This window comes from Callorhinchus milii, unplaced genomic scaffold (assembly GCF_018977255.1).
Source record: "Callorhinchus milii isolate IMCB2004 unplaced genomic scaffold, IMCB_Cmil_1.0 Scaffold4, whole genome shotgun sequence".
Classification (NCBI taxonomy): Eukaryota; Metazoa; Chordata; class Chondrichthyes; order Chimaeriformes; family Callorhinchidae; genus Callorhinchus; species Callorhinchus milii.
In genome coordinates, this window is record NW_024704745.1 from 65210243 (window position 1) to 65237203 (window position 26961).

Sequence of the window (26961 nt, forward strand, 5' to 3'; positions counted from 1 at the left end):
ACTTCCTGCTTTTCTAAGCATTTGGTAATAATAATCCGTGCATTTCATATAGCACCTTATCACCTCAATGAGATGCCTCAAAACATTTCACAGAATACACTGTAAAGTGAATTGATTATATTTTGTGGGTGAAACGTGGCAGCCAATTGCATACATCAGTGTCCCACAAACAGTTGTGGATTGAGTGACATTATTTTTGAAGGATTTATTACCCCTAGAAAAGCAATCTCCTAATCGACCAAAACTGTTCCTATTTACTGCTATGTAAACAGGCGTGTGGAGTAAGGAAACTTGCCTAAGATTTCACCCCACCCTGGAATCGAACACAAGTCCTCTCCCTTTTGAGGCGAGTGCTCTAACTAACGCCACCACCAACTTGCACTTATATAGCGCCCTCCACTCAGAGTAACGTCTCCAGAGCGTTTAACAGTGGAGGAGCCTGACTCAAAGCTGGGGGTGGGGGAGAGATGGCTGTAAACACAGTTGAAGGTTTTCAGGTAGGACTTGAAAAAGGAGAGAAGGGGGAAGATTGAGGGAGAGTGTTCTAGAGTTTCGGGACGTAGTGGCTGAAAGTGCGACTTCCGATGGTGAGTAGGGTGCGAGGAATGGGCAGGAGGCCGGTGCCAGTCGAGCGGAGGTGCCGGGTGGTGGATTGGAGAGTGAGGAGGTTGGAAAGTAGGGAGGTGCCAGGGAGTGAAGGGATTTGAACATGAGTGTAAGGATCTTGAACTTGATCCGTTTGGTGATGGGGAGCCAGTGGAGCCTGGCCAGAACTGGTGAGATGTGGGTACGGAGTTTGGTCCGGGTAAGTAACCAGTACAGTACAGGACTTGGTAATTTGTTTTTGGTTTGTAGGATTCCATAGGCTTCAACTGCTCTCTTAAGGATCCAAGGGGCAGTGCAGCTCCACTCAACGCACCAGTCTGGGGTAACTCCCTTAATTCCACATTCATTCATAAATTGATCTGAAAAGATGGTATTTTTATTACACACAAAAGGGATATTCAACAATCCAACACATTGATCAATACGAAAGTGAAACTAATGTACAGTAAAAAAAAATCCCCTCAGGAGAATGTCTTCATAGGAGGTACTTTGTAGACAAACGTAGCAGCCAATTTTGTGCATAACGATAATCCATGTGGGGTCTTGTAGAAGATTTCTCTTGGGATGTTAAGTTTTTGAATTTATTAAAATGAGTTACTATTTATTTTTGATTACAAGTTGTAACAACAAGATTACATCTGTATAGTGCAAATATATATATAAATATATAGTGCACTTCGGGAGGACATCCCAAGGTGCTGGACAACATTTCAGACCCGAGCTGGGGTCGGGGGGGAGAAGGAGGGGAAGGGGGTGACCGATGGCATGGTCAAAGAGGAGGGTTTTGAGGCAGGATTTGTAGGAGGCTAAGGAGGGGGAGAGGCGGAGTGATTGGGGTATGGAATTCCAGAGGTTGGGGGCAGAGTGGCTGAAGGCTGTCCCGCCAATGGGGGGGAGGGTGGGTCGGAGGATGTGGAGAAGACCAGAGCCGGCTGAGCGGAGGGAGCCGGCGGGTTGGTAGGGTTTAGGAGGTCACAGAGATAGGATGTAGTAGCATTAAATAAAGTAGTAACATTAAATAATCAAAAAAAGTTTACACTATACATATTGTACAAATATATTAAATGTGACTATTCTCGATGGGGGGAGTTGGCTGAGACTGAACTGGCTCCAAGGTGACCAGGCAACGGAATTGAACCAGCCCTCTCTGACTGTCTTGGTAGTCCCGTTCCCAAGCCAGGCTGCTGAGAGTACAGCCAGCCTGGCTTGTCAGCAGGACTTGGAAGGACATTGGTGACGGGGTACTTCCTTCTCTGCTTCTATTAATCCTGCGAACAAAGCCATGAAGGTGAGAGTGGTTCTAGCTGGACAAGCAATCCTCACATTCATTTCCTTACATGGCCTCACTTTGCTCTAACTCTGTGACCTCTTGCAACCCCCAGCCTCTTCCTTACCCACTTTAAGATCTTTCTGACTGCTTTTGCTCATCATTCCTGCCACATTCCCCCCACCCGGGCACACATACCCACCTTCCTCAGCGCCCTCTTATATCCTGCTCAGGCTCCCAGTCAGCTCTATGAAGTGCTGTTAAGGGCTCTGCGACGTGTGAAAGGTGCTATAAACGTTTTCCAGACATGAGAGGTATTATATAAATGTAAAATTGTTGTCACCGGTTGTTTATTTTTCTGTTGTGTTCTCTCATGCAGCATAAACAATCCCACTTAGCTGTGTTTCACATTAAATCAAAAGTGCATGTGTACATATACACAACCTGACTCATCAAGTACAATTTACGGCTGGTCTGCACAACCAATATATTTTACTGGGCTGCTTGGAAATTTCTTAAACGTGAAACTGAAAGATAAGAGAGTACACACTGCTTTTTAAAATAAAATGCGCAGTAATTGTCACCCACTTCTCACAATTTGAAAGCATTAATAATTAATGTTATAAATTAATAAACAAGACAATACATTAATAATGTATTTTAATTATTAGGAATGGCTGGTAACAGTTAATTAAAAGTAATGCCCTAAATCTTTCTAAAAGTCAGAGTTAACAAAATGCATTGCTATTTTATTGGTTTGTGTATTTTGAGTTTATTACGCAAATAGTAAACTTCGACCCCACAAGTACATCCGAATAATAAGACATATATTATATTCCACTATTTTCACATACAAGATCTTTTACATGTACCACAAAAATATCTATCAAGTTAAGCTTTTTAACTGTTACAGGGATCATCCACAAGAAGATTATTTGTACATGGAGATTAAATATAAAGAATCAAGTAAATAGCCCTGAATTTCTTCCAGGATAGAACTTTTTCAAGTCAATGCATTAAATATTATGCATGACATACTATAGTATATCAGAGTACTATTAAAAAAGGTACATTGATAATTTTGCTGTAAAAAATAAACTAAGAACTAATAATCCTTTATCGTGTTGGATATTGTTTTTTCTAAGTTTTTCAGTAATTGTGTGAAGCATAACAAATCTTCTTGTATTTCAGCAGCTCTTTATATCTTAAAGTTGGGATTTGCTTGTTTTATAATTACATCGGGGTCATTCTTTATTGGGCCATACCTTGAACCTAAATGGAGAAATGCAAAACAGAGTTTAAGCTACTTGAGCGAATTAATGTTTGCCTTGAAATATGAATGTTTTTGTGCAAATCTGAAGGATAAAGATTACACCTTCCAACACAGGAGATCTGTTTAACTCAGTGCATTAGACAGTCCTGATTGTTTTGAGGTTTTTGGGTGGGTTTGGGGAACTGGTTGGTACAGTTAATGCAAATACAGTTTAGCATATAAACATATTGCTTACTCAAGTATAATTCTAAACAAAGCACAGAGGTGCTGATCCAAGCAGGATTCTGCAGAAAACAAATTTAAAAATTGTCAGATGCAACCATACTTCAGAAATGGCTTCAATACAAATGTTAGTGTTAGCTTTAGGTGACATTTAACATGACATGTAGCAGCAGGAGTCGGCCCTTCGAGCCTGACCCGCCATTCAATCATGGCTGATCTTCTGATCTAACTCCAGCTAATACCATAACCCTGCCTTATCCCCATATCCCTTAATCCCTTTTGCAATAAGAAATATATCTATCTCAGTCTTGAATATGTTCAAGGACTGAGCGTCAACAGCCCTTTGGGGTCGCGAGTGCCATACATTCACCACCCTTTGAGTGAAGAACTTCTTCCTCAACTCAGTGTGAAAGGACTGGCCTCTGATTTTAAGGTTGTGACCCTGGTTTTATTTTCTCCAACCAGGGGAAACAATCTCCCACTATCTACTCTATCATGCCCTTTGATGATCTTATAGGTTTTTATAAGATCCCCTCTAATTCTTCTATATTCCAGAGAATATAGGCCCACATTGGTCAGCCTATCCTCGTAACTCATCCCCTTCATCCCTGGTACTAACCTAGCAAATCGACTCTGCATCCCCTCCAAGGCAAGTACATCCTTCCTTTAACTGCACACAGTATTCATTCCAGGTGTGGTCTCACCAGGGCCCTATACAGTTGCAGCAAGACTTCCCTACTCTTATACTCTAATCCTTTCATAATGAATGCTAACATACCGTTCGCCTTCCTAATTGCTGCTGCACCTGCAGACTAACTTTCTGTAATTGGTGTTCAAGGACACCCAAGTCCCTCTGGACGCTAACACATTCCAATCTCTCCCCTTCTAAAAAATAACCCGCTCTACTGTTTTTGCTACCTAGGTTGATGACTTTGCACTTCCCTACATTATACGTCATCTGCCACCTACCTGCCCATCATCTAACCTATCTATGTCTCGCTGCATTTTTTTAAATGTCATCCTCTGTGTTGACACTTCCTCCTAGTTTTGTGTCATCCGCGAATTTAGATATATTAACTTCGATGTCCTCATCAAGATCGTTGATGTAGATGGTAAATAGCTGAGACTCCACTAGTCACATCCCGCCAATCTGAAAAGGACCCGTTTATCCCTTCTCTTTGTTTCCTACCCATTAACCATTCCCCAATCCACGTTAATATGCTCCCCCCAATTCCGTGGGCCTCTATCTTTTGGACTAATCTTTTATGCGGCACCTTATCGAATGCCTTCTGGAAGTCCAAATAGACCACATCCACTGATTCACCCTTATCTAGTTTACTCGAAATATTCTCAAAAAATTCTATGAGATTTGTCAAACATGACTTCCCTTTTGTAAAGCCATGTTGACTTGGCCTAATTATATTGTGTCCTCTAAATACCGCACTACCACATCCTTAATCAATGATTCTAAAATTTTTCCTATCACTGATGTGAGACTAACTGGCCTATAGTTCCCCATCTTTTCCTTTCCACCTTTTTTAAATAGTGGTGTGACATTTGCGATCTTCCAATCCATGGGGACTGTTCCAGAATCCAAGGAATTTTAGAAGATCAGACACAAGGCCTCCACTATCTCATAAGCTACCTCTTTTAATACCCTGGGATGCAAGCCATCCGGACCAGGAGATTTGTCACTTTTTAGTGCTAACAGTTTCCCTCGCACCAATTCTCTACTAACGAAAATTCCCTAAGTCACTCCCTGTCCTTATCCCTTTGCTGCATCCATCCCTATTGTTGGCAGACTTGTGTCTTCTCGGGTGAAGACAGATGCAAAGTATCCATTTAGGGACTCTGCCATGTCCTTATCCCCCATTACAACTTCTCCCGTCTCAGACTGAAATGGACCTACATTTACCCTCACTCGCCTATTCCTCTTAATGTATTTGTAAAGATTTTTACAATCTGACTTAATGCACTGTTGGAATAAATTGTTCAAAATTTAAAAACAAGAGAAAAATAAAAAAAACTTCCAAAGTTGAAGTTACCAACTGTGTCATTTTACAAAACAGATTGGCCTTTGTTCCTTCAGAATGATTTGCTTTGCTCAGCCAATAGCACATGTAGGGTTGTTCTCATCTATTTAATATTAGGAAATAAACACATATATTAAAAGGGAAAAGTTCCACCTGTGTCTAGATTTAATCTATTTATGTAGCATTTAGAGCTTCCAGAATTTAATAACCAATCTTGCATTTGATTGCTCAGTGGGCTCCAGCCCGCTTCACGTCCCCCGCCTCACCCGCCCTGGAACTCCATCCCGCAGTCCCTCTGGCGTGTCCCCTCCCTTGCCTGCTTCAAGACCCATCTCAAGACCCTCCTCTTTGACCGTGCCTTCGGTCACCCTCACTGCCCTCCACCCTCCCCGATCCCGGCCCCCAGCTCAGGTCTGAAATACTGATTGCCCAGCGCCTTGGAAGGTCCTGCCGACTTGAAAGACGCTACACAAATATAATTTTGTTGTTGTTGTTGACTGTATATTTTGTGATGTGTTTTGAGACGACAACAACAAATTACATTTGTATAGCGCCTTTCACGTCAGGAGGACATCCCGATGTGCGATAAGGCGACATATCAAATGCAAGGATTGTTATTATTCAAACTGAATTCAGAGTTAATAATGAATTAAACAATAGGCCTGGATTCTGGATGTCCTAAAATGTTACATAATTGGGGTAGATCTAGACAATGGGCTTGAAATAACACCAACTGAATTGTTTGAGTTTTGCTCTTAGAACATAAGAACATAAAAATTAGGAGCAGGAGTAGGCCATTCGGCCCCTCTAGCCTGCCCTGCCATTCAGTAAGATCATGGCTGATCTATTCTAACACCACCTACCCACCTTATCCCCATATCCCTTAATCCCTTTATCCACAAGAAATCTATCAATCTCAGTCTTGAATATGTTCAAGGACTGAGCATCTACAGCCCTTTGGGGTAGAGAATTCCATAAATTCACTACCCTCTGAGTGAAGAAGTTTTTCCTCAACTCAGTGCAAAAGGGCTTACCCCTAATTTTAAGACTGACCCCTGGTTATAGTTTCTCCAACCAGGGGAAAAAGTATCCCACTATCTATTCTGTCGTGCCCCTTAATAATCTTATAAGTTTCTAAAAGATCACCTCTCATTCTTCTATATTCTAGAGAATATAGGCCTAAATTGCTCAACCTATCCTCATAACTCATCCCCTTCATCCCTGGTACCAACCTAGTGAATCTATGTTGTACCCCCTCCAAGGCGAGTACATCCTTTCTTAAATAAGGAGATCAAAACTGCACACAATACTCTAGGTGCAGTCTCACCAGGGCCCTATACAGTTGAGGCAAAACTTCCCTACTCTTATATTCTAACCCTTTTGTAACAAATGCCAACATACCGTTAGCCTTCCTAATTGCTCGCTGCACCTGAAGACTAACTTTTTGTGACTGGTGTACAAGGACACCCAAGTCCCTCTGAACGCTAACACTATCTAGTCTCTACCCTTCTAAAAAATAATCTGCTCTACTGTTTTTGCCACCTAGGTGGATGACTTCACACTTCCTTACAGTATACTTCATCTGCCATCTATTTGCCCACTCACCTAGCCTATCTATTTCTCGTTGCATTTTTTTAAATATCATCCTCGGTGTTTACTCTCCCTCCTAGTTTAGTGTCATCCGTGAATTTGGATACATTAAGTTTGATGTGCTCATCTAGATCGTTGATGTAAATTGTAAAAAGTTGAGGCCCAAGCACTGATCCTTGTGGCACTCCACTAGTCACATCCCACCAATCTGGGAAGGACCCATTTATCCCTACTCTTTGGATTCTTCCTGTTAGCCATTCTTCAATCCATGCTAATATATTCCCCTTAATTCCATGGGCCCTAATCTTGTGGATCAACCTTTTATGCGGCACCTTAACGAATGCCTTTTGGAAACCTATATACACTACATCCACTGATTCCTCCCTATCTAATTTACTTCATATGTCCTCAAAAAATTCTAAAAGATTTGTTAAGCATGACTTCCCTTTTGTAAAGCCATGTTGACTCTGTCTAATCATATTGTGATCCTCTAAGTATCCCAATACGACATCCTTAATTAAGGATTCTAGAATTTTCCCTACGACCGATCTCAGACTAACTGGTCTATAGTTCCCCATCTTTTCTCTCCCACCCTTCTTAAATAGTGGTTTGACGTTTGCAATCTTCCAATCAATGGGAACCGTTCCAGAATCCAAAGAATTTTGGAAGATCAGATACAAGGCCTCCGCTATCACTTTTTAATGCCAACAATTTCCCTAGCACCAATTCTTTGCTAATGTAAATTTCCTTAAGTTGCTCTCTATCATTAGCCCTTGGTTCATCTCTATTTTTTGGTAAACTTCTTGTGTCTTCTAACGTGAAGACAGAAGCAAAGTATTTATTTAGGGACTCTACCATATCCTTATCCCCCATTATAATTCCTCCTGTCTCTGCCTGTAATGGATCCACATTTACTTTTGTGAGCCTATTCCTCTTAATGTATTTATAAAAACTCTTACAATCTGGCTTAATGTTCCTTGCTAGCTTGGCCTCACAATCCATTTTCTCACTCTTAATGAGCTTTTTGGTTTTCTTTTGTTGGTCCCTAAAACACTCCCAGTCCTCAGGTTTGCTACTCTTTTTGACAGTTTTATAGGTCTTTTCTTTTAGTTTTATACTTTCTCTAACTGCTCTAGTTAGCCATGGATGAACAGCTTTCCCTGTGGTACTCTTATTTCTCAGGGGAATATAATAATAATAATAATAATAATCCTTGCATTTGATATAGCGCTTTTCACGTCGGGAGGACGTCCCAAAGCGCTTCACAGAATATACTGTAAAGTGAATTGACTGTATATTTGTGGGCGAACGCGGCAGCCAATTGCGCACAGCAATGTCCCACAAACAGTCGTGGATTGAAAATGACCAATTTATTATTGTTTTTGGTTTTGGAGGGATTATTATTAGGCTCTGTGTGGAGTAAGGAAACTTGCCCAAGGTTTCGCCCTCTGCCTGGAATTGAACTCAGGTCTCTCGCTTGCAAAGCGAGTGCTCTAACCACTGAGCTACAGGACTCCACTATGTGACTACTGAGAATTTTGCACTACTTCTTTAAACGTTTGCTACTGTTGGTCTATTGTCATATCCATTAATCTAATTCCCCAGTCTATTTTAGCTAATTCCTCCCTCATACCTGCAAAGTTAGCTTTATTTAAATTTAAGACCCTTGCTTCGGATTTAACTACATTGCTCTCTAACTTAATACTAAATTCTATTGTGTTATGATCACTCTGCCCTAGAGGAGCCTTAATATCTATATTACTGACTAGCCCTGCTTCATTACACAAAACAAGGTCTAGTATGGCCTGTCCCCTAATTGGTTCCTCAACATACTGTTCCAGAAAGCTATCTCTCATACACTCTATAAACTACTCTTCTACCCTACTTTTGCCGATTTGGTTTTCCCAATCTATGTGAAGATTGAAATCACCCACTATTATTGTATTACCTTTGCTACATGCTGCTCTAATTTCCTGATTAATAACCTGTGCTATGCTGTGATCACTCTTTGGGGGTCTATAAACTACTCCCACTCATGTTTTCTGCCCCTTGTTATTTTGTGATTTATAGCTTCATCTCAACCCTCAACATCCGACTGTCATTTAACACAACCAGCTTACAAGTGATCATTGGCATAAAATATGATTCACATTTTATGAAGCTACATCAGATCACATTCTTATTGTCAGAGCTATATTTTTTCCTTCAAAAATTCATTTATTTTAAATTTTGGCCGGAGTTAACATTGTGAGAAAAAATTGGTTCACATTGAGATATAATTTATGTCCCCCTCAAGGTGCTGAAAACTCAAAACAACTTATCAGATGTCTGTAGTTCTAGTATAAATCAGAGTCCCAGTTTCCTGACAAAGCCTAATCGTCATCTATTCAAATACTTGCACAGATATCACGGTTGTCAAAGAAAATGTCTTTTTGAGGTGAAGCTTTGAATTAGTAATTACACACATAAAATCAGTTGGCAGCATTAACAGTAACTTTCAGCTGGGGTTCACTGTAACAAAAGCCTTTCAGCTTGAAAGCCGTTCAAACTACTTATTAGTATTGTTCAGACCACAAACCTTGAAAGACTGCCTAGAACCTTATATATAGTCTGATGTACAACACCTATAATTACACTGAGAAGCTGCAGATTTACTTGGAATATCAGATCTCAGAGCTAGAATTAGCATTTTGCTCACCAGTTCTAAGCTTCCTTCACTGTTTTGCCCACAAAATATACAGTCAATTCACTTTACAGCATATCCTGTAAAGTGCTTTGAGATGTCTCAACGATATGATCAAGTGCTGTACCAAATGCAAGGATTATTATTATTATTACTTCAGACTTTGTGAATTTAGTATTAAGAATTTGTAGGCTATGAGTTTTTGAAATCCTATATTTGTAAATTCAGAAGTTGCAATTAATGCAACATATTTAATTTGAGAATATTTGCAATTTAAACCTCAAATCTAAATATTTTAACCTCATAGCCATTGCAATAGCCTGGGAGAAGATATCATTGTTGTAATTATTCCATTAATTAGTATTTGCATTGCTTCCAGTTGTAGTACACCAAGCCACAGACAACAACAACATCTTGCACTTATATAGCGCTCTCCACCCAGGGTAGCATCTCAGAGCACTTAACAGTGGCAGAGCCTGACTCCGAACCGGCTGGGGGTGGGAGTGGCTGTAAGTACGGCCGAAGAGGAAGGTTTTCAGGCGGGACTTGAAAAAGGGGAGAGAGGGGGCAACGTGGAGGGACTGAGGAAGAGCGTTCCAGAGTTTTGGGGCATAGTGGCTGAAAGCCCGACCACTGATGGTGGGGAGTGAGGAGATTGGAGAGGTAGGGAGGTGCCAAGGGACAAACCTGTACAACAAAACAAACAATATATCCAATGTAGATAATTCAATAATCCTTACACTTGCTATAATGCCTTATCATGTGGTTCAAATATCTCAAAGTGCTTCACATGATTTTACTGCGGAAATGTAGTGACTGTAGCCAAATGCGGCAGGCAATTTGCATCAAGCAATGTCTCACAAACAGCTGTAACGTGAATGACCCTGTACCTAGTTCTCACAGTTAATTAAGATTTTTACTGTAATCTATGGGCCTAATAATCACAGATAAAATCATCTTTTTGTTGTCATTTCTTCCAACATAAAAACAACTTCATTTATATATATTATAGTGCCCTTCAAGCGGGGAAGCATTTCGGAGCGGCTGATATAATAAAAGTTTTGTTAGTAATTTTTCTATGCAATTTTACTTTTCTAATTTGGGAGTAGAAATTCTACTTGGGTCATGATTTATTCTATTGATATAGTTTTATCTTTAAAAATTTTAATTGCTATTTTTTAATATAGAAAAAATAGACACTTTACAATATATTTTGTGGAGCGCTTTGAGACATCTCAACGATGTGTTAAAGGTGCTATATCAAATGCAAGGATTATTATTATATATAGCATTTCTGAGCATCCAGCATTTAGCAAATTCTTAAATACAGCCTTGGTTTTATGGGTTCCTTTAAATAAAAATAAGACTAAATTCTATAATTTGACAAACTGTGGACGCTGTAAAATGCTACATAAATGGAGTAAACCTTCCTAGTACCAGGTGGAATATCACCCCAAGTGTATCTATTTGTATATTTGGTATATTTATGTGATAATTTACATTGTTCCTTAAAATGGTTACCTTTAAAGTTTTCAGACTTATTGCTTCTTCCAATGTCCTTCCAGCCCTTCAAATATCTGAAAATGAATAGATAAAAAAATCCAGTTTGTTCGGATCATTTTGTCTGGTGCTCTATCAGCGCTGAATCCTCACACTTGTCTTCAAATCCTTCCATCGACTGGCACCTCCCTACCTCTCCGACTTGCTTACTCCCCAACCCACTACCCACTGCCTCTGGTCGACTGGCTCTAGCCTCCAGCTTGTCTCCCGTGCCCTCTATTCAACCATCGCTTTCAGATGAAACTCTGGAACACTCTTCCTCTATCTCTCCACCTTGTCACCTTCTTCCCCATCTTCAGGTTGCTCATGAAGACCTTTTTCTTCGATCGTGCCTACGGTCACCACCCCCCAGCTCGGAGTTGTGCTCCGCCACTGTCAAGCATTCTGGGATACTACCCTGTGTGAGAGGCGCTATATAAATGTAAGTTGTTGTTATTGTTGCATGGGATGGGATGGACAATGCTTCACGTTCAGAGTTTAAATCAAAATCCAATTTCTATTTTATCATCTGTTTTATTGGGACCAAATAAATGAAATTATCTTTTTATAACAATGGTTTCCAGGATTTTACTAGTATATTTGGAGACTGAATTCTGGGCTCTCCTCTTACTTTAGCACTTCCCAGTTACTGTGCCCATTGTGGGTATGTGCGCCATCACCCATCAGCCATCACTGTCATGCCAACACGGCTGTGAAACATCGTTAGCAACAGACATAATATCTATTTCAAAAGCTTCTTGTGGCTTGACAGCAAGCAATTGTCTTTAAAGTAAGCTAATGCTAGGAGCGACGATGACCTGGAAGAGAAGAGAGAGGAACAGATTGGTGGGTCCCTGAGGAGAAATGTAGAGCTGCCTGGCAGACAGGTGAATATAATCGCCATAGGTGAGCCATCTTGGAGGCCTGAGTCAAAAGAAAAAGATTGAGACCTACTGATAACAGCAGCTCAGCTGTTGATGAGCTGTGCCTTTTTAAAACATCAAAAACATTGAACAGCTGAGTGACGTCCAAGACTCGACATGTGGGAATTCTCGATTCCAGAAGGTCTTTCACATTCTATGAACCTATATGTTTTTCCACATTTCCAGAACCCCAATCTCCTTTTTCATTATAACTCACACAACAACCATCAATGCTCCATGTGGTGCTATGTTTAGCACACTTTCAATTTACCTTCTACAAGTGCATGGTTCCATCCTTGTATTTGATATAGCGCCTTTATCACATCATTGAGACGTCTCAAAGCGCTTCACAGAATGTACTATAAAGTGAATTGACTGCATATTTTGTGGGTGAAACGTGGCAGCCAATTGTGCACAGCAGTGTCCACAAACATTTGTGGATTGAGTGACCAAATTACTTACTTACCTCCCTCCCTCCCTACCTCCCACACTTGCTTGCTTGCTCGCTCACTCACTCCCTTATTTACTTTTGAAGGGATTATTACCCCTGGATTCCCTAAGAAATTCCCTAAGAACCGGATTCCTACTTACTACTAGGTAAACAGAGGTGTGTGGAGTAAGAAAATTGCCTAAGGTTTCGCCCTGCCCGGGAATCGAACCGGGTCCTCTTGTTTGCGAGCCGAGTGCTCCAACAATAACGTCCAAGTGGCTATTATTATATGTGAGCCTAGACATCGAGTGTTGGCAAGCTATTCAGCTGTTGACATCAATGCCCAGCTCGAAGCTGTCTTCAATCAATGCCACACCCACGAGCAGTCTACGGATAACAATGGAAACCTTGGCTGATCTTTCCTGCTTGACTCGGGGGTGTGCTGAACCCAACCCAGAACCCTGGCTGAGATCAGCTGACTCAGCATTGATGTACAACTAGTTAAACCCTAATGTTCCACCATGGCTGTGCCTTACTCAATAAGTCATTATCGAGCCATAAAAAGTGTTAATTGACACCTTTGAAATGAAATTTTAAAAATGCTGACTTACTCTTCGAAATTCAGTGCATTGGTCCATTCCAGCAACTCATCCACCTCCCACTCCAGGGCAGTGTCGTAACCCTCCTTTTCTACCATATTCATTAATCCAATTGTTGCGTTCTGCACCAGATCAACTATGAAAGGATCTGTTGTTTGAGCCTCCAGCATATTTCCATGGTACCTAAATATTCAAGAAGCAAATACAACAATAAAGCCAGGTTTACAACAACAACAAGATTCCATTTGTATAGCGGCTTTCACGTCAGGAGGATGTCCCAAGGTGCTGGACAGTGTACAGCATTTCAGACCCGAGCTGGGGTCAGGGGGTAGAGGGGAGGGGAAGGGGGGTGGCCGATGGCATTGTTGAAGAGGAGGGTTTTGAGGCGGGACTTGAAGGAGGCTAAGGAGGGGGCGAGGCGGAGTGACTGGGGGATGGAATTCCAGAAGTTTGGGGCAGAGTAGCTGAAGGCTTTCCCACCAGTGGTGGGGTGGGTAGATCGGGGGACGTGGAGCAGGCCAGAGCCAGCTGAGCAGAGGGAGCGGGCGGGTTGGTAGAGGGTTAGGAGGTCGCAGAGGTAGGGTGGGGCGAGGCCATGGAGTGCTTTGTATGTGAGGACCAGGATCTTGAACTGGATCCTCTGAAGGATAGGAAGCCAATGGAGTCGGGCGAGAGTGGGGGAGATGGGGTCATGGAGTTTGGTGCGGGAGAGGACACGGGCTGCAGAGTTCTGGATTATCTGCAGCCTGTAGAGAGAGGCGTTGGGAAGGCCGACAAGCAGAGCGTTTATTAGCTTTATCGAAGCAAAATCTATTGGGGTTGGTCCAAGAAACTTGTAATACTGGTTCTACAGCAGGATTTCAGACATCCAGAGGCCTGAAATGACTCATGTTCTTAGCCTTAAAAGCTAAGAACATAAGTCTTAAAAATGATAATTGTACAGAATTTTAGAAAAAATCTTAAATTAACTGTTAAATAAGTCAGTCGTTTTTTGCAGGATTGTTTTAAGCACGGAGCAAAATTGCCTTACTAATTAAGTCTGAATTTTAAAAATTCCAAACTCCCATGGCTCTCTCGGCCTTGGGCTGCCCACCCCAGCGTGAGTCAAGACCACCTACACAGAGCACGTGATGCCACCACATTGTGCACAATGAAGGTGCCTTGTGGACAAGCAGTCGGTGCTGGAGCCCACACAGAATGAGTGGCTTCTCTTCTACTCTGCTCTCTGGCCTTGTGAGGCCCCAAGTGTTGTGAGGCCCCAAGTGAAGAGGCAGCGATTGCCCTCAATATCCTGTCCTTTATCACAGTGTCACCAAAAGACATCAGCAAACCCAGCAGCAGAGTGGCTGTGTTAGAGAAACAACACTGGAATTCTCAGCCATAGCTGCCAGCCTGCCTCTTGATAATGTCTATTCTCATATCAGTCTCACTGAAACTCACATCATTTGCATCCATTTAATTTTTTTGTCTTTTCGTTGCTTTTGCATTTCTTCTCTCCTGTGGCGCTTAGAGTGGTGGAACTCTATTGCATTTTCTTTAGACTGCAGGTACACTGACTTTAATATGATCTAAATAAAAGATACATTGTTTAAATACACCTAAATGTATGTAGGTATTTTTTTACACACATTTTCTCTCCACTTCTCTTGGAGGCTCTGACCCTTGCTGAGCAAAATTTAGCAATAGTGTTTGCCTACATAAACAATCAAATGACTTTCTATTTGACAGTATTTACTTGATACATATAAGATGCAATATAAATGCAAGTTTTTTCTTTCATCCTGCTGCACTACTCTAAAACCTCACCCTTTAAAGTGTATTACTGCTCCCTATTTATACTGTTGTATTATGATAATTCCTAATTCAATTCCTAAATCCAGATCATTTATGTGCAATTATTTCATAAGACCGGCCCCAACACAGATCTCTGTAGAAACAACACACTGCATCTTCCCAGTCTGAAAAACATTTGTTTAACTGTACTCATTGCTTTCTGCACTCCAGCCAACCCTCTATCCGTATTCTCACACTTCTCTTAATCCCACATGCCATAATGTTTGCTATCAGCCTCTTATGCTGTATGTTATAAAAGGTTTTATTTAAATCCATATGGACCACATCTAACAGAGTCCTGTAGCTCAGTGGTTAGAGCTCTCGCCTCGCAAGCGAGAGACCTGAGTTTGATTCCCAGCAGGGCGAAATGTTGGGCAAGTTCTCTTACTCCACATGCCTCTATTTACCTAGTAGTAAGTAGAAACCCATTTGTTAGTTGATTGGCGGATCATGTTTACAGGGGTAATAATTCCTTTAAAAAAAGATAATAAATTGGTCACTTTAATCCACGACTGTTTATGGGACATTGCTGTGCGCAATTGGCTGCCACATTTCACCCATAAAATATACAGTCAATTCACTTTACAGTATATTCTGTGAAGTGCTTTGAGACGCCTCAAAGATGTGATCAAGCGCTATATCAAATGCAAAGATTATTATTATATTTCCATCATTTATTCTCTCTGTTATCTCTTCAAAGAAGTTTATACGGTTAGTCAAGCATATCCTACATTTTAGAACTCCACACTCATTAGCCCTGATTAGATTGTGTTTCTCCAGGAATAAAACAACAAATAAAAATCACCACTCTACTACCAAAAATGTTGTTCCATATTATAGCTCTCCAGTAATTTACTAACCACTCAAATAAGACTGTTTTATAATTTCCTGTCTTGTACATGATGCATTTTTGTTTGAAAGAGGGGCATCACATTTGTCACTCTCCAGTCATCTGGTATGATTTTCCTTTCTCCAGGATTTTGGAAAATTATGATCCTGTTCGGTTCTCAACCAACACTCCCGTCCCCCCCAAAAACTGTCTCTCACTCAGCTGTATATGAGGTTTAGTCACCTATCACCAGTCACCCTCTCACGCCAGTACCATCCTCCAAAACTCTAAAATAGGCAAGCTTTCAACTCAGAAAGCTAACTACAATACATTCAACTAAAATCCTACACAAACTTACAAACACAGTGGGTCTTTAGATTAGTATCGTCCATCAAAGACTAAGTCACCCCAGGCCACAGACTCACTGTTCATAATGGCCAGAACAAGAGTCTCACCAATAGAAACCTCTCAGTAAGGTCCCTGGCCTCCCTGCCCCAATATACAGATTGCTAATATGAGCCATTGGAAACTTATGCACTATACCCTGTGTGAAAGACGTCTCCAGCCATTCATCTCCACTCGTTTATACCATCCGCTCTGATCATCTTCCATGATTTCCCAACGGTTATGAAGTTGCCTGGGTACTTGTTGTTTCGCAGCAGGATTGGTATAATTTTTAGGGCTATTTGCACAAATATCCACAATGGGTCGGTGAGTAAATATCTTGTAGTAGATGTCTGGGGGAAATGATTCCTACAGCCAAAACAGAAAGAATTAATTAATTGATAATTATTAATTAAATAATTAATCCTGTTAATGCAAATTAATCAAGTTAATTAATCTAAATTATCTAGGCTTCTATTGATGATCATTGCAAATGAATGTTCTAATAGAAGAGAAGACTACTTAATCTGCAGAAAAATGTTATGTGACCAAGAAATTACAATCTTTTCGAAAAGGCCTGGCTCCACACAAAACATTTTGTAGAGACAGGAATATACCTTCTGCATGTAAATTAGATAAGGATAAACTGAAATGCAAGCCGGTCACAAAATGACAAGAGGTCAAAAGAGAGGTGGGCATGATGAATCCCTACTGGCCCATTAGATCTAATGTTTTAAAACCATCAACCCTTCCAACTTCCCTGTACAGCACTAAGCTGTTTCTTATATGAAGCAGTCCTCTATCACTCATCCTGCTAACCCATTCCATCTTTTGCCACCCTCTGTTAAAGAAATGCCTGGTTGTCTGACCTAAAATGGGCTTTCATAACCCTTCACCATCACCTCGTCCTCTTGACAAGGGGGAAAATTAAGCAAATTTGACAAATAAGTCTAGTAAGTCTGCAGCCAAAGAAACATATGCACCATTAATTATAACATCCTACACAAAGTGAATAGATTTAAAACACTTAACACATTTAAATAGATTTATTTTTATAGCTAGTTAAACTGAATAATTCTGCTTTTATTTATTATCTGTATCATGGCAAACAAATATACCCTAAAATTGTTATTGAACCCCCAATAAACTGACTTTCCACTTTGGATTAGCTTTGATTTTATCAGATGCTGGATAAATTGCAGATAAATTCTACTAATATTCTATAAGTCCATGCAATTTTCTTTTGCCAAGAAATAAAGATCTTGAATCCAAATAGATCTTAAAGATATCTGCTGAGGTGGGAGTTGGGGGGGTGGCGGGAGCATAGGGGTGAAGGGTACACAGGACAGGATAGGGTAGAGGTTCTGGTTCTAAAATTTTAAATGGGATTGAAAAAGTAACTAAGATCAATACTATAGGATGCAACAAGACAGTAGAACAAAAACAAATCGATTTATGTTGCCAAGGGCAATTTCCGTACAGACACCAGGAAGTTTTTCTTTACGCAGAGGGTGATCAACAACAACAGCAACTTATATAGCCCCCTCCATGCAAGGTAGAGTCTCAGAGCGCTTAACAGTGGTGGAGCCTGACTCTTTGCTGGTGGGGAGGTGGCCGTAATCACGGTCGAAGAGGAAGGTTTTCAGGCGGGACTTGAAAAAGGGGAGCGAGGGGGCAAGGTGGAGGGATTGAGGGAGAATGTTCCAGAGTTCAGGGCGTAATGGCTCATTTAAAAAGCCACTTGATGCAATGATGTGGGGACAGTAGGTTGGGTTTTCTGATGAGATTGAATGGGCTGAAGGGACTTTTTCATCCAGGCCAATCTTGTGATCTTATCGAGATTGACAAAAGCAGTGAAAGAACACTTACTCCTCCCAGTCTGAATCGGATGTGAACTCCAGCAGCTGCATCCAGGTACGCAGCCTGTGGATATGCAACAAAATGTACTTAGATTGTCTCTGCATTACTTCATTTTATGCTTTATCAAAACTGTATTAAATTGGTCTATTCAAAGAACCTTATCAATATCCCTGTTGTATCCTTTTATCTTATTATGTAGGATAGCCCAGTGCTGGAATCTATCAACAACTTGCATTTTCAAGAACATTTTAATGAGCAATGAAAATATTACAATGTATTGCAAATGACAGATCCTAATGTGTCTGATACAAATTGGTGACTAGATTTCACTTTTTTATCAGATACATAGGAAATCTGTCAATTACAAGGGAAACTGGGGAGATTTTCATTGAATTGTGCAACACAGCAACATACAAAGTTATTGGAAAACTTTCAACTGGCATGTGCTCTCCACCAACCATCCTCTCAGCCCAAAGCATTGTCAGCTCCGATGCTGAGAGCAATGAATCACCAAGTTATGTTGCCCATGTGTGGGAGAGGAAAGCAGTCTTTACTTACAGCTGCATTGGTTGCACATAAATAGATTCAGGTCACTTGACTGTTAGTGACTAGCTGTGATAGGAAAATCAAACAATCAATTCAGAGGGAGTCCTGATTGAAGTTAAATGAATGTTGGCATGTTGCCTAGAAGTTAATTTTCCCCTCAAAGTTGAAGGAAGTAGTATAAAGACGAAAGCAGTAAATAAAATGGTCCAATATGCAGAAAATAGGATTGTATGGAGAATTGAAAAGATTCTGCATTTTGTACATTCCACAGAAATAAGACCAGAATCTTAGTCATACATCCACACAAACATGCACACACAAACACACAAACATTGTCACGTTGTTTCCAAGTTACTCTGAGGGAAGCTGCAAGCTGGTGGCTGCACCTAAGTCACAAATAAGAATATTGTTTCCACCAGGAGGCAGCATAACATCATTTGTGGTGTGCTTTCCCGACACTAATTTCTCCTATCCCCTTCTGAAGGTGTCCAGCTCCTTTGTCTTTCTATTTCGATAGTTCCACAAGCCTAAGAAGCCCCTTGGTACCTCGCCCAGACGATGAGTATTCATGTGTCAGCCCAGATAATTTGTCAGAAAAAATTATTTTATCAGAAGAAAATGAACCCTTACCTCGATGGGATTGATAGATTTCATTAGGATTCGAGGCTCTCCTTTCCCTTTAAAATTAATCAATTCCTTGTAATACCGAAATAGGAGCTTGTCCTGCAAATACCAGTTCAAAATTACATCTGTGACAAAGTGACACAAATTCTACAAAAATACTTGGTTCAAAATGTGATATTTACAACCCATAAATTGCGGCAGCCAAAATTATGGCTGAGATTTTGCACTGGGGTTATTTCTCTACCAAGCTTCCCGCTGCTTATCTAGTGTGGCAAGCTATATGGTTGTCCAATGGCAAGCTATATGATTATAACTGGTTAAATTCAAGCAGTACCCCAAATATCTGGGGTCCCTAAGTCTTGGCTCTTGCCAATCTGCGACTAATGCTCTTTGGCTTTAATGGGTGTTTTGACCAAAATGTACAGTCACTTCTATGAAGCACTTTGAGACTTCTCGATGTGATATGTTGCTATATCAAATGCAAGGATTATTATTATAATGTTCTCTGTATTTAGGTAGCAGGGTGGAGCACTTTGGGGAGAGAGTGCACATTCCATTCTAGACACAGAATTTTTACGTGGCTGTCATATGTGGAATCTTCAGTCTGGTATGGATAGTCTTAAACACGGTGATAGGTTTTCACATGAGTCAGACACCTGGCTGACCAAAAAAAACAAAAAGCCCTAAAACTTAGATAACAACAACAATATTACATTTGTATAGCGCCTTTCATGTTGGGAGGACGTCCCAAGGCGCTGGACAGTGTACAGCATTTCAAACCCGAGCTGGGATAAAATAAAATAAAAGGTCAAAAAGCAAAATGCTGGCAGCAAAATAGTCCTTTGGGATTGGATTTATGCTTCTCCAATTTTTTTCATATCAGATTTTGTAATGAGTTTTGCAATTTCATTCTCTAGTTTGCGAATCCTGCCCATCTAACCTCAGTGTTGGTTGATTTAATTCAAGCAAGAAAAAATATGAGATTTATTTATCAGCCCAAGATCCAGGCAGTTTCTCTCTCTCACACAATGAGGAACTTTATACAGTATTTTCTCTCCTTGCCAGAAGACACTGATGTGTGCTGGGATACAGTCCTGTGCACAACAACTGTCCTCTGGTACCTGACATGAGATCCATCCTTCATGTGTGAAGTTACACAGTGAATGTTGTCAAGGTACAGTTCTCACCATGTGGGAGCAGTGGGTGGGAGGGAGGAGGAAGAGTTACAGCTTAGACTGATCGTGCCCTTGGATGACATTCACACACAGAAATATTCCAAGCAGGTTTCTGATACTGATCCGGCTGCATACTACTGTGTTGATACATATTCTACTTCCTAGTCAGGAAAACATTGATAGCCAATTGTATTGCTTCCCAACAGTGCACCATGATTTATATATATATAGTTGCTTTCTACATAAAATTGTATTAGCATTAATATAGAGTGGTGGTGGTGATGGTGGTGGTGGAAAAGCGAAATGTTTCTTGACTACAGGTGATTTACAACATTGTTTTCCATAGATGACAGAAAGCCTAGAAATCCATGCTGCTGGTGAGAAGCGTTGTTCAGTAGATGCACAGCTCCTGGTAGAACATTAACTGAGCCTGTAAATAAATTCCACACCGTCAGTCACCTTGACTAATGTCAAGTGCTGTTTAGTGCACAAGAGTCATCATTTCTGATTTTTTTTTTCTCTCTGTGACTTTTGGATCCTGTAGGTAGTATAATACCCATCACAAACTCTTTTTTGTGTAACCAGTGATTGATGGAACATGAAAAATGATCGCCACCAGAAGCACCATGCCCAGTTTGTGAAAATGTGAACTGATGCTAATTTGTCAACTGATAAAATAATTACAACTGACCTGAATGTCACTGCGCTATTCCAGGGTGGACGTGGGGGAATCAGCCGGGGCTTCTGTTCCTGATTGTGATTTTCCCCCTCCCACACACATACACAGTTGAATAGTGTGGTGAGTCAATGTTATGGTAACAACTAAAGAATGATCCCTTACTTGCTCAAAGTAGCAGAAGAAAACAACAACAACAACAACAACAACAAGATTCCATTTATAAAGCGCCTTTCACGTCAGGAGGACGTCCCAAGGCGCTGCACAGTTGGGTCATGACCCGAGCAGGGGGAAATGGTCAGGGTGAGGGGAGGGAAGGGATGGAGCGAGGAGGGGGGAAATGGTCAGGGTGAGGGGAGGGATGGAGCGAGGAGGGGGGAAATGGTCAGGGTGAGGGGAGGGAAGGGAGGGAGCGAGGAGGGGGGAAATGGTCAGGGTGAGGGAAGGGAGGGAGCAAGGAGGGGGAAATGGTCAGGGTGAGGGGAGGGAAGGGAGGGAGCGAGGAGGGGGAAGAGAGTCGAGAGGGAGCTGAAGGCACGGTCAAAGAGAAAGGTTTTGAGACCGGCCTTGAAGGAGGAAAGGGAGGAAGCAAGGCGAAGGCACTGGGGGATGGAGTTCCAGAGCCTGGGGGCTGAGAGGCTGAAGGCCCGACCACCGATGGTAGGGCGGTTGGGGCGGGGGACGTGGAGCAGACCAGAGCCAGAGGAACGGAGGGTACGGGCAGGTAGGTAGGGGACTATCGACATAAAACTATCGACACCTACCAAACCGTACCCAGCAAGTGAGTGCATTTAAGTTAGGAGAGTTCAAGGCTGAAGCACATATTTTGTTCATACTTAATACAAAAAAAGTTTTAAAAATTATTACGATATCTTAAGTTTAATGTAATAAAACCTATTCCTGGCACCATAAAAAGTGCAATTGCCTGAATGGCAGAAAGAATTGGATTAACTACAGCAGGGAACACTGTACCTGTGTGTGTCCACTAGATGGCAATGTTTCTCAGCATTCTCCTTGAAATAATAATCTAATCCTTGCATTTGATACAGAGCCTTATCATGCTGTTGAGACGTTTCAAAGCGCTTCACATGATAAAGTAAAGTAGATTGACTGTGTATTTTGTAGGTGAAACACGGCAGGCAGTTTGCACGCAGTAATGTCCCACAAACAGCCATGAAGTGAATGGATAATTTTAATTAAGGGATTGTTGGTCAGGGAGAAACTGCTTTCTCTTTATGAAGAGAGTCTTGGCATCTTTAAAGTCCATTTGAAAAGTCAGATGGGATCCTCAGTTTAATGTCTCAACTGAAGGACAGGACCAGGACCTTTAACAATGCAACACATCTTTAGCACTGCATTGGAGTGTCAGCTTAGACTATGTGAACCCAAGTCCTGGGGTGAACCAACAACCTTCTAATTCAGAAGCAAGAGGGCTACCACTGAGCCAGGCTGACACCAAATTATTGAGATCACCAGAGAGGTTCGGATGAAGAAGCCCTTTGACTCATTTTGCCTCACGCTTCACAGCATCAAGCTGTTTTTTTTGAATGCGTCCTGCAACCTGGCCCAACCACTATTCCTGGTAACCTGTTCCAGTCTTTAATTATTCCATGGGTAAAGAAAAACTTCCTTGTGTCTATCCTGAATTTGCAACCCTAAAGCTTTGCGCTCCGAGACGTTATATAATTGCAAGTTGCTTTTGTTCTATTGTCTTGGTACATCCTTAAGCCTTGTAACTTTCTTAATCACAGTTAAAACTATGTGTACAAGACCTGAATTGGTCATGATCTGTCTATCTGTCAGTGGGTGGTTTACTTGTCAACGCAGTTTTGGAAGGTTGAATACCTGATGCCTTACCACAAATAGAAAGCATTAGGAGTTAGGGCGAGGCAGTGGATGAGTATTTACAAATTATTATCCAGCCTAGAGCGAGTACTAGTATTCAGGGAAACTTTGAAGCTGTTCTTCATCTTGTTCTTGCAAGTTTGTTCATTGTATCTAAAGAACAGTTTGGTTTCCTGTTCGTGATCATCAGCAGAATTTGGAGATCTATTGAAATCCATTGAAAGCAGAGCTATTTGCATGGCCCATGGGCGAGTCAGTAAGCATAGCTTGTTTATAGAGCAGACGATGTTGTGATAGACACAATGATACAATAATAATAATAATCCTTGCATTTGATATAACGCTTTTCACGTCTCCTAGATGCCTAATCCTTGCATTTGGTGTAGTAACTTATCATGTCGTTGAATTGTCTCAACGTACTTCATTGGATTTTACTGTAAAGTGTAGTGACTGTGTATTCGTAGGCGAACCCTGCAGCCAATTTATAAACAGCAATAACCAATTTTTATCTGAGGGTTTATTGGCCAAGACACTGGGAGAAACTGCCTTCTATTTTCAGATATTGCCATGGGATCATTAACATGCACCTAAACAGGCAAATGAACATGACAGGTTAATTGTTAAATAAGAATAATAATCCTTGCATTTATATAACAAGAACATACATTTATATAGTGCCCTTCACGCAAGGTAGCGTCCCAGAGCGCTATAACACTTTATCTTGTCGTTGAGCTGCCTCAAAGCACTTTACAGGCTTTAATGAAACGTGGAGTGACAGTGTATTTGTAGGTGAACATAGCAGCCAAAATTGTACCCAAATGATCAGTTTTATCTGGAGGTTGTTAGCTCAAATACCAGGAGAAAATCCTTTCTCCTTCCAAATGGTGCCATGAGATCTTTAACAGCACTCTAAGAGGCAGTTAGGACCTCAGTTTAATGTCTCAAAGGAAGGCATCTCCAACAATACAGTGATCGCCCAGGACTGCACTGGATTATTACCCAACATGGAGCTGCTTTGAAGATGCTGATGAATATCACAGGATACTGTAAATTTCACATAAGTTGTATCAGTTGGGACCATACATTGAATATGACTTAGTGCAAGGTATGAGTTACGTGAAGCTTATCAGTAATAGGAAATTCAATGGGACTTGGGGAGATGTACTTTGGCGATTATATGATTTATACAGATCAGACTTATGTGACTTTTACTGTACTACCATATGCACATTTTAGTAGTTCATATTTTGTGTACCAGGCACAGTGTATTGTTTCTGCCATTTGCTTTTTTCAGGGTACTGTGCTTGAAGAAAAATATTGAAGGTTAATGGAAAGCGAGCAGGAGACTGGGATTAGATTCTTTTGATGTGTTCTCTTGATGTGAAAGGTGCTATATGTTGTTAGTCAGCATCTTTAGTAGGGAGAAAATTGGAGGGAGTAACTTTTTTTTTAAAGTCCTGTAAATTTACTGTAAAATTGCTAGTGTTCATGTATTTCATGCCTTCAAAAAACACAAGATTAAAGAAAGGATGTCTAACTAATTACAAAGCACGGATCTGATTTAACAAAGAGGTGGAGATGAGGTAGGGCTTTAAAGTGTTTTGAAAATGGAGGCAGAGTGCAAGGCGGAGGGATTTCAAGAGAGAGCTCCAGGGAGCAGGGACAAGATGTAGACAGGCCCACTGTTGATGGGGCTGAGTGGGCAGTGAACATGGAGCAGGTCTACACCTTTAAGTCAGCAAAGTTACTGCCAGTTCGAGAATGACCATTGATGTGCCCGGAGGGAGTTGTTGATGAACTAGTTTTGAGCTATTCAGAGCTTCAATTTTCTATTAAACATCTGACATTTTGCATATTGGAGGATATTTAAAGGACTGGTTTGACTAGAATTAATTCCTTCAAATCACATAAGGGCTCAATCAAAGAAAGGTGTGTATGTGACCACACCCTGTGATGTTTCAAGACTTGGAGATCATAATCTTCAGCAACAAATCACGCACGACTGTCACAGCACCTTCTGCTCTGCAAACAGATGGTTCCAGCTGGCTGACTCCTGTGACTAGTCAGCTTGTAGATTTCACTAGATTTCATTGGAAACCAAAATAGATGACAATGCACTCCCAAGAATAGATAAACACTCGAAAAATGAAAATAAATATGTCAAAAAGAGAGATTCCAGTGATAGCTGAACAACTTCTGTAAAGACTTTAGAACATTTTATAGTTAAATGATGACAAAAATCAAGGAAATCATAGGAAAACATAAGAAGCCATTTAGGGCAGTTTATTAGATTTCCTGCCCTAAAATTTCAAGAAGCACATGTAACAATTATGCTTTCCCACGAACAAATACCTAAAGATCCACAACAGTTCATCATTGTTGCATTAATAGGGCTTGAAATTCACAATCACAAAACTGCTCATTTCTTTATTATTTATTTCACTATTTATTATTGCCATTAATTGGCATATAAATTGTTCAATTAAGGAGCAAGTGGACAGGCTGTGAAAGTAACTGAAAGTTTAAGCTTATGGCTAATTCTCTCAAAACATCTAAGCTTGTGCTGTAAAATAAGTCCTTTCACACTCACAACCTTTGTATTTTCTTGGGGTTGGAGCAGAGGGGAAGAAAGTGCATATAATAAAACTCAGATGTTGTTTTGCGGATATTTGTCCAACCTGTTTCTGTTAAACCATCTTAAACATCAAAACATGTTATTCGATAGAGAGGAACCTCAACAATCCTATCATTGTAATGGAAGTTATTCAGCAATGCTTGTAATTTAGAGTTATTCACTGACTGTTTATCATCAAAGCTGCTACGTGGGAATTGTTTCTAGCAGTTTGCTAATGTAACCCCTCCTGTTTTTCAGTGTAATAAGAATTTCCTTAAGAATGGTAGGATTGTTATGATTCTTCCCTATTATAGGGCATCACATATCTGTATAGAGTTACATAAAGTAACACAGAGTGATACAGCATTAAAGCAGGCTCTTTGGCCCAACTAATCCGTGCCAATGTTTATACTCCACACAAACCCCCACTCCAACTATTCACCTCTGGAACTCCCTGCCTCGCCTCACCCCCCACCCCCATCTATCTTCAAATCACACCACTCCGCCATCAGTGCTCCGAGATGCTATCCCGTGTGAAGGGTGCCATGTGAATGCATGTTATTGTATTTCCCTTTCCCTCTCCTATAGCCCTCTAATTCCTTCATCTCATGCATGCAATTTGGATTCTATTTGGCTTACATTTATCAAATGTCCTCGGTAGCCTTTCGTAGCTACTATCAATTCAATCTACATTTGACTTTGCTCCTTCTGAGGCTATTCTGTAACATGTGTTGTTTATGCTTAACAGGGTGTGGGTGCTTGACGGAAGTTGGGCGTGCATGCTCAGATGGGGTGCCTGAGGCGAGTGGGTGCTGGCTGAGTACAAGAGAGAGAGAGCGGAGCCGAGGGCTCTCTGGGAGTGCAATAAGTTTTAACAAATAACTTGACAATCGTGAGGATGTCACACTAACAGCTCGCTCCACTCAGGTGTAGTGTACGTGTACCAATGCACACTGACTTACCATGTCTGATAACTTGTCACTGAACCCTTTTCCCTGACGAGTTATCCAGAGTTAAAATAAAAAAAATTACTGTAATATCAACACTCAACAGCCTCTTTTCCAATTAAAAGATAAGTCTGCATTCTTTTAAAAGTATCAGTCCATGTTTCAACTTATTCCTCAGATGTAAATATCTCAGCAATATTGAGGTCCATAAATTGCTGAAGTATTCAGAGATGATGTTTACCTGGGTCTAAAACTATGACAGAAGGTGGAAAACCTGGTGAGTGATGTGCTATCACTGGCTATATTATGACCCATGATGGTTATCAGGCGGTCAAAATACGTGGTTAAAATGTATCCTTAAGACCTATCCCTAGTATCAGGGTTGGAAGTGAATACTAGGAGCTTGACCTTCATAATTGCCGGCAATAGGAACAGTGTTTCACCCAGACGCTGCGTTTTAAGC

General features: G+C 40.9%; 1 protein-coding gene across 1 annotated transcript in view; it reads right to left on the minus strand.

Moving 5' to 3' along the window:
• Positions 1 to 2625: 2625 nt before the first annotated feature.
• The window catches only part of cunh11orf65 (chromosome unknown C11orf65 homolog), a 44617-nt gene continuing 20281 nt past the window's right edge, over positions 2626 to 26961 (minus strand). The window contains exons 7-13 of the mRNA XM_042334420.1: positions 19248 to 19340; positions 18081 to 18134; positions 16371 to 16580; positions 14606 to 14733; positions 13178 to 13348; positions 11196 to 11251; positions 2626 to 3145 (exon numbers count right to left, since the gene is read on the minus strand). Coding sequence (XP_042190354.1) covers positions 3072 to 3145; positions 11196 to 11251; positions 13178 to 13348; positions 14606 to 14733; positions 16371 to 16580; positions 18081 to 18134; positions 19248 to 19340 — 786 coding nt within the window. The 3' untranslated portion in view covers positions 2626 to 3071. The remainder of the gene's footprint in view (positions 3146 to 11195; positions 11252 to 13177; positions 13349 to 14605; positions 14734 to 16370; positions 16581 to 18080; positions 18135 to 19247; positions 19341 to 26961) is intronic.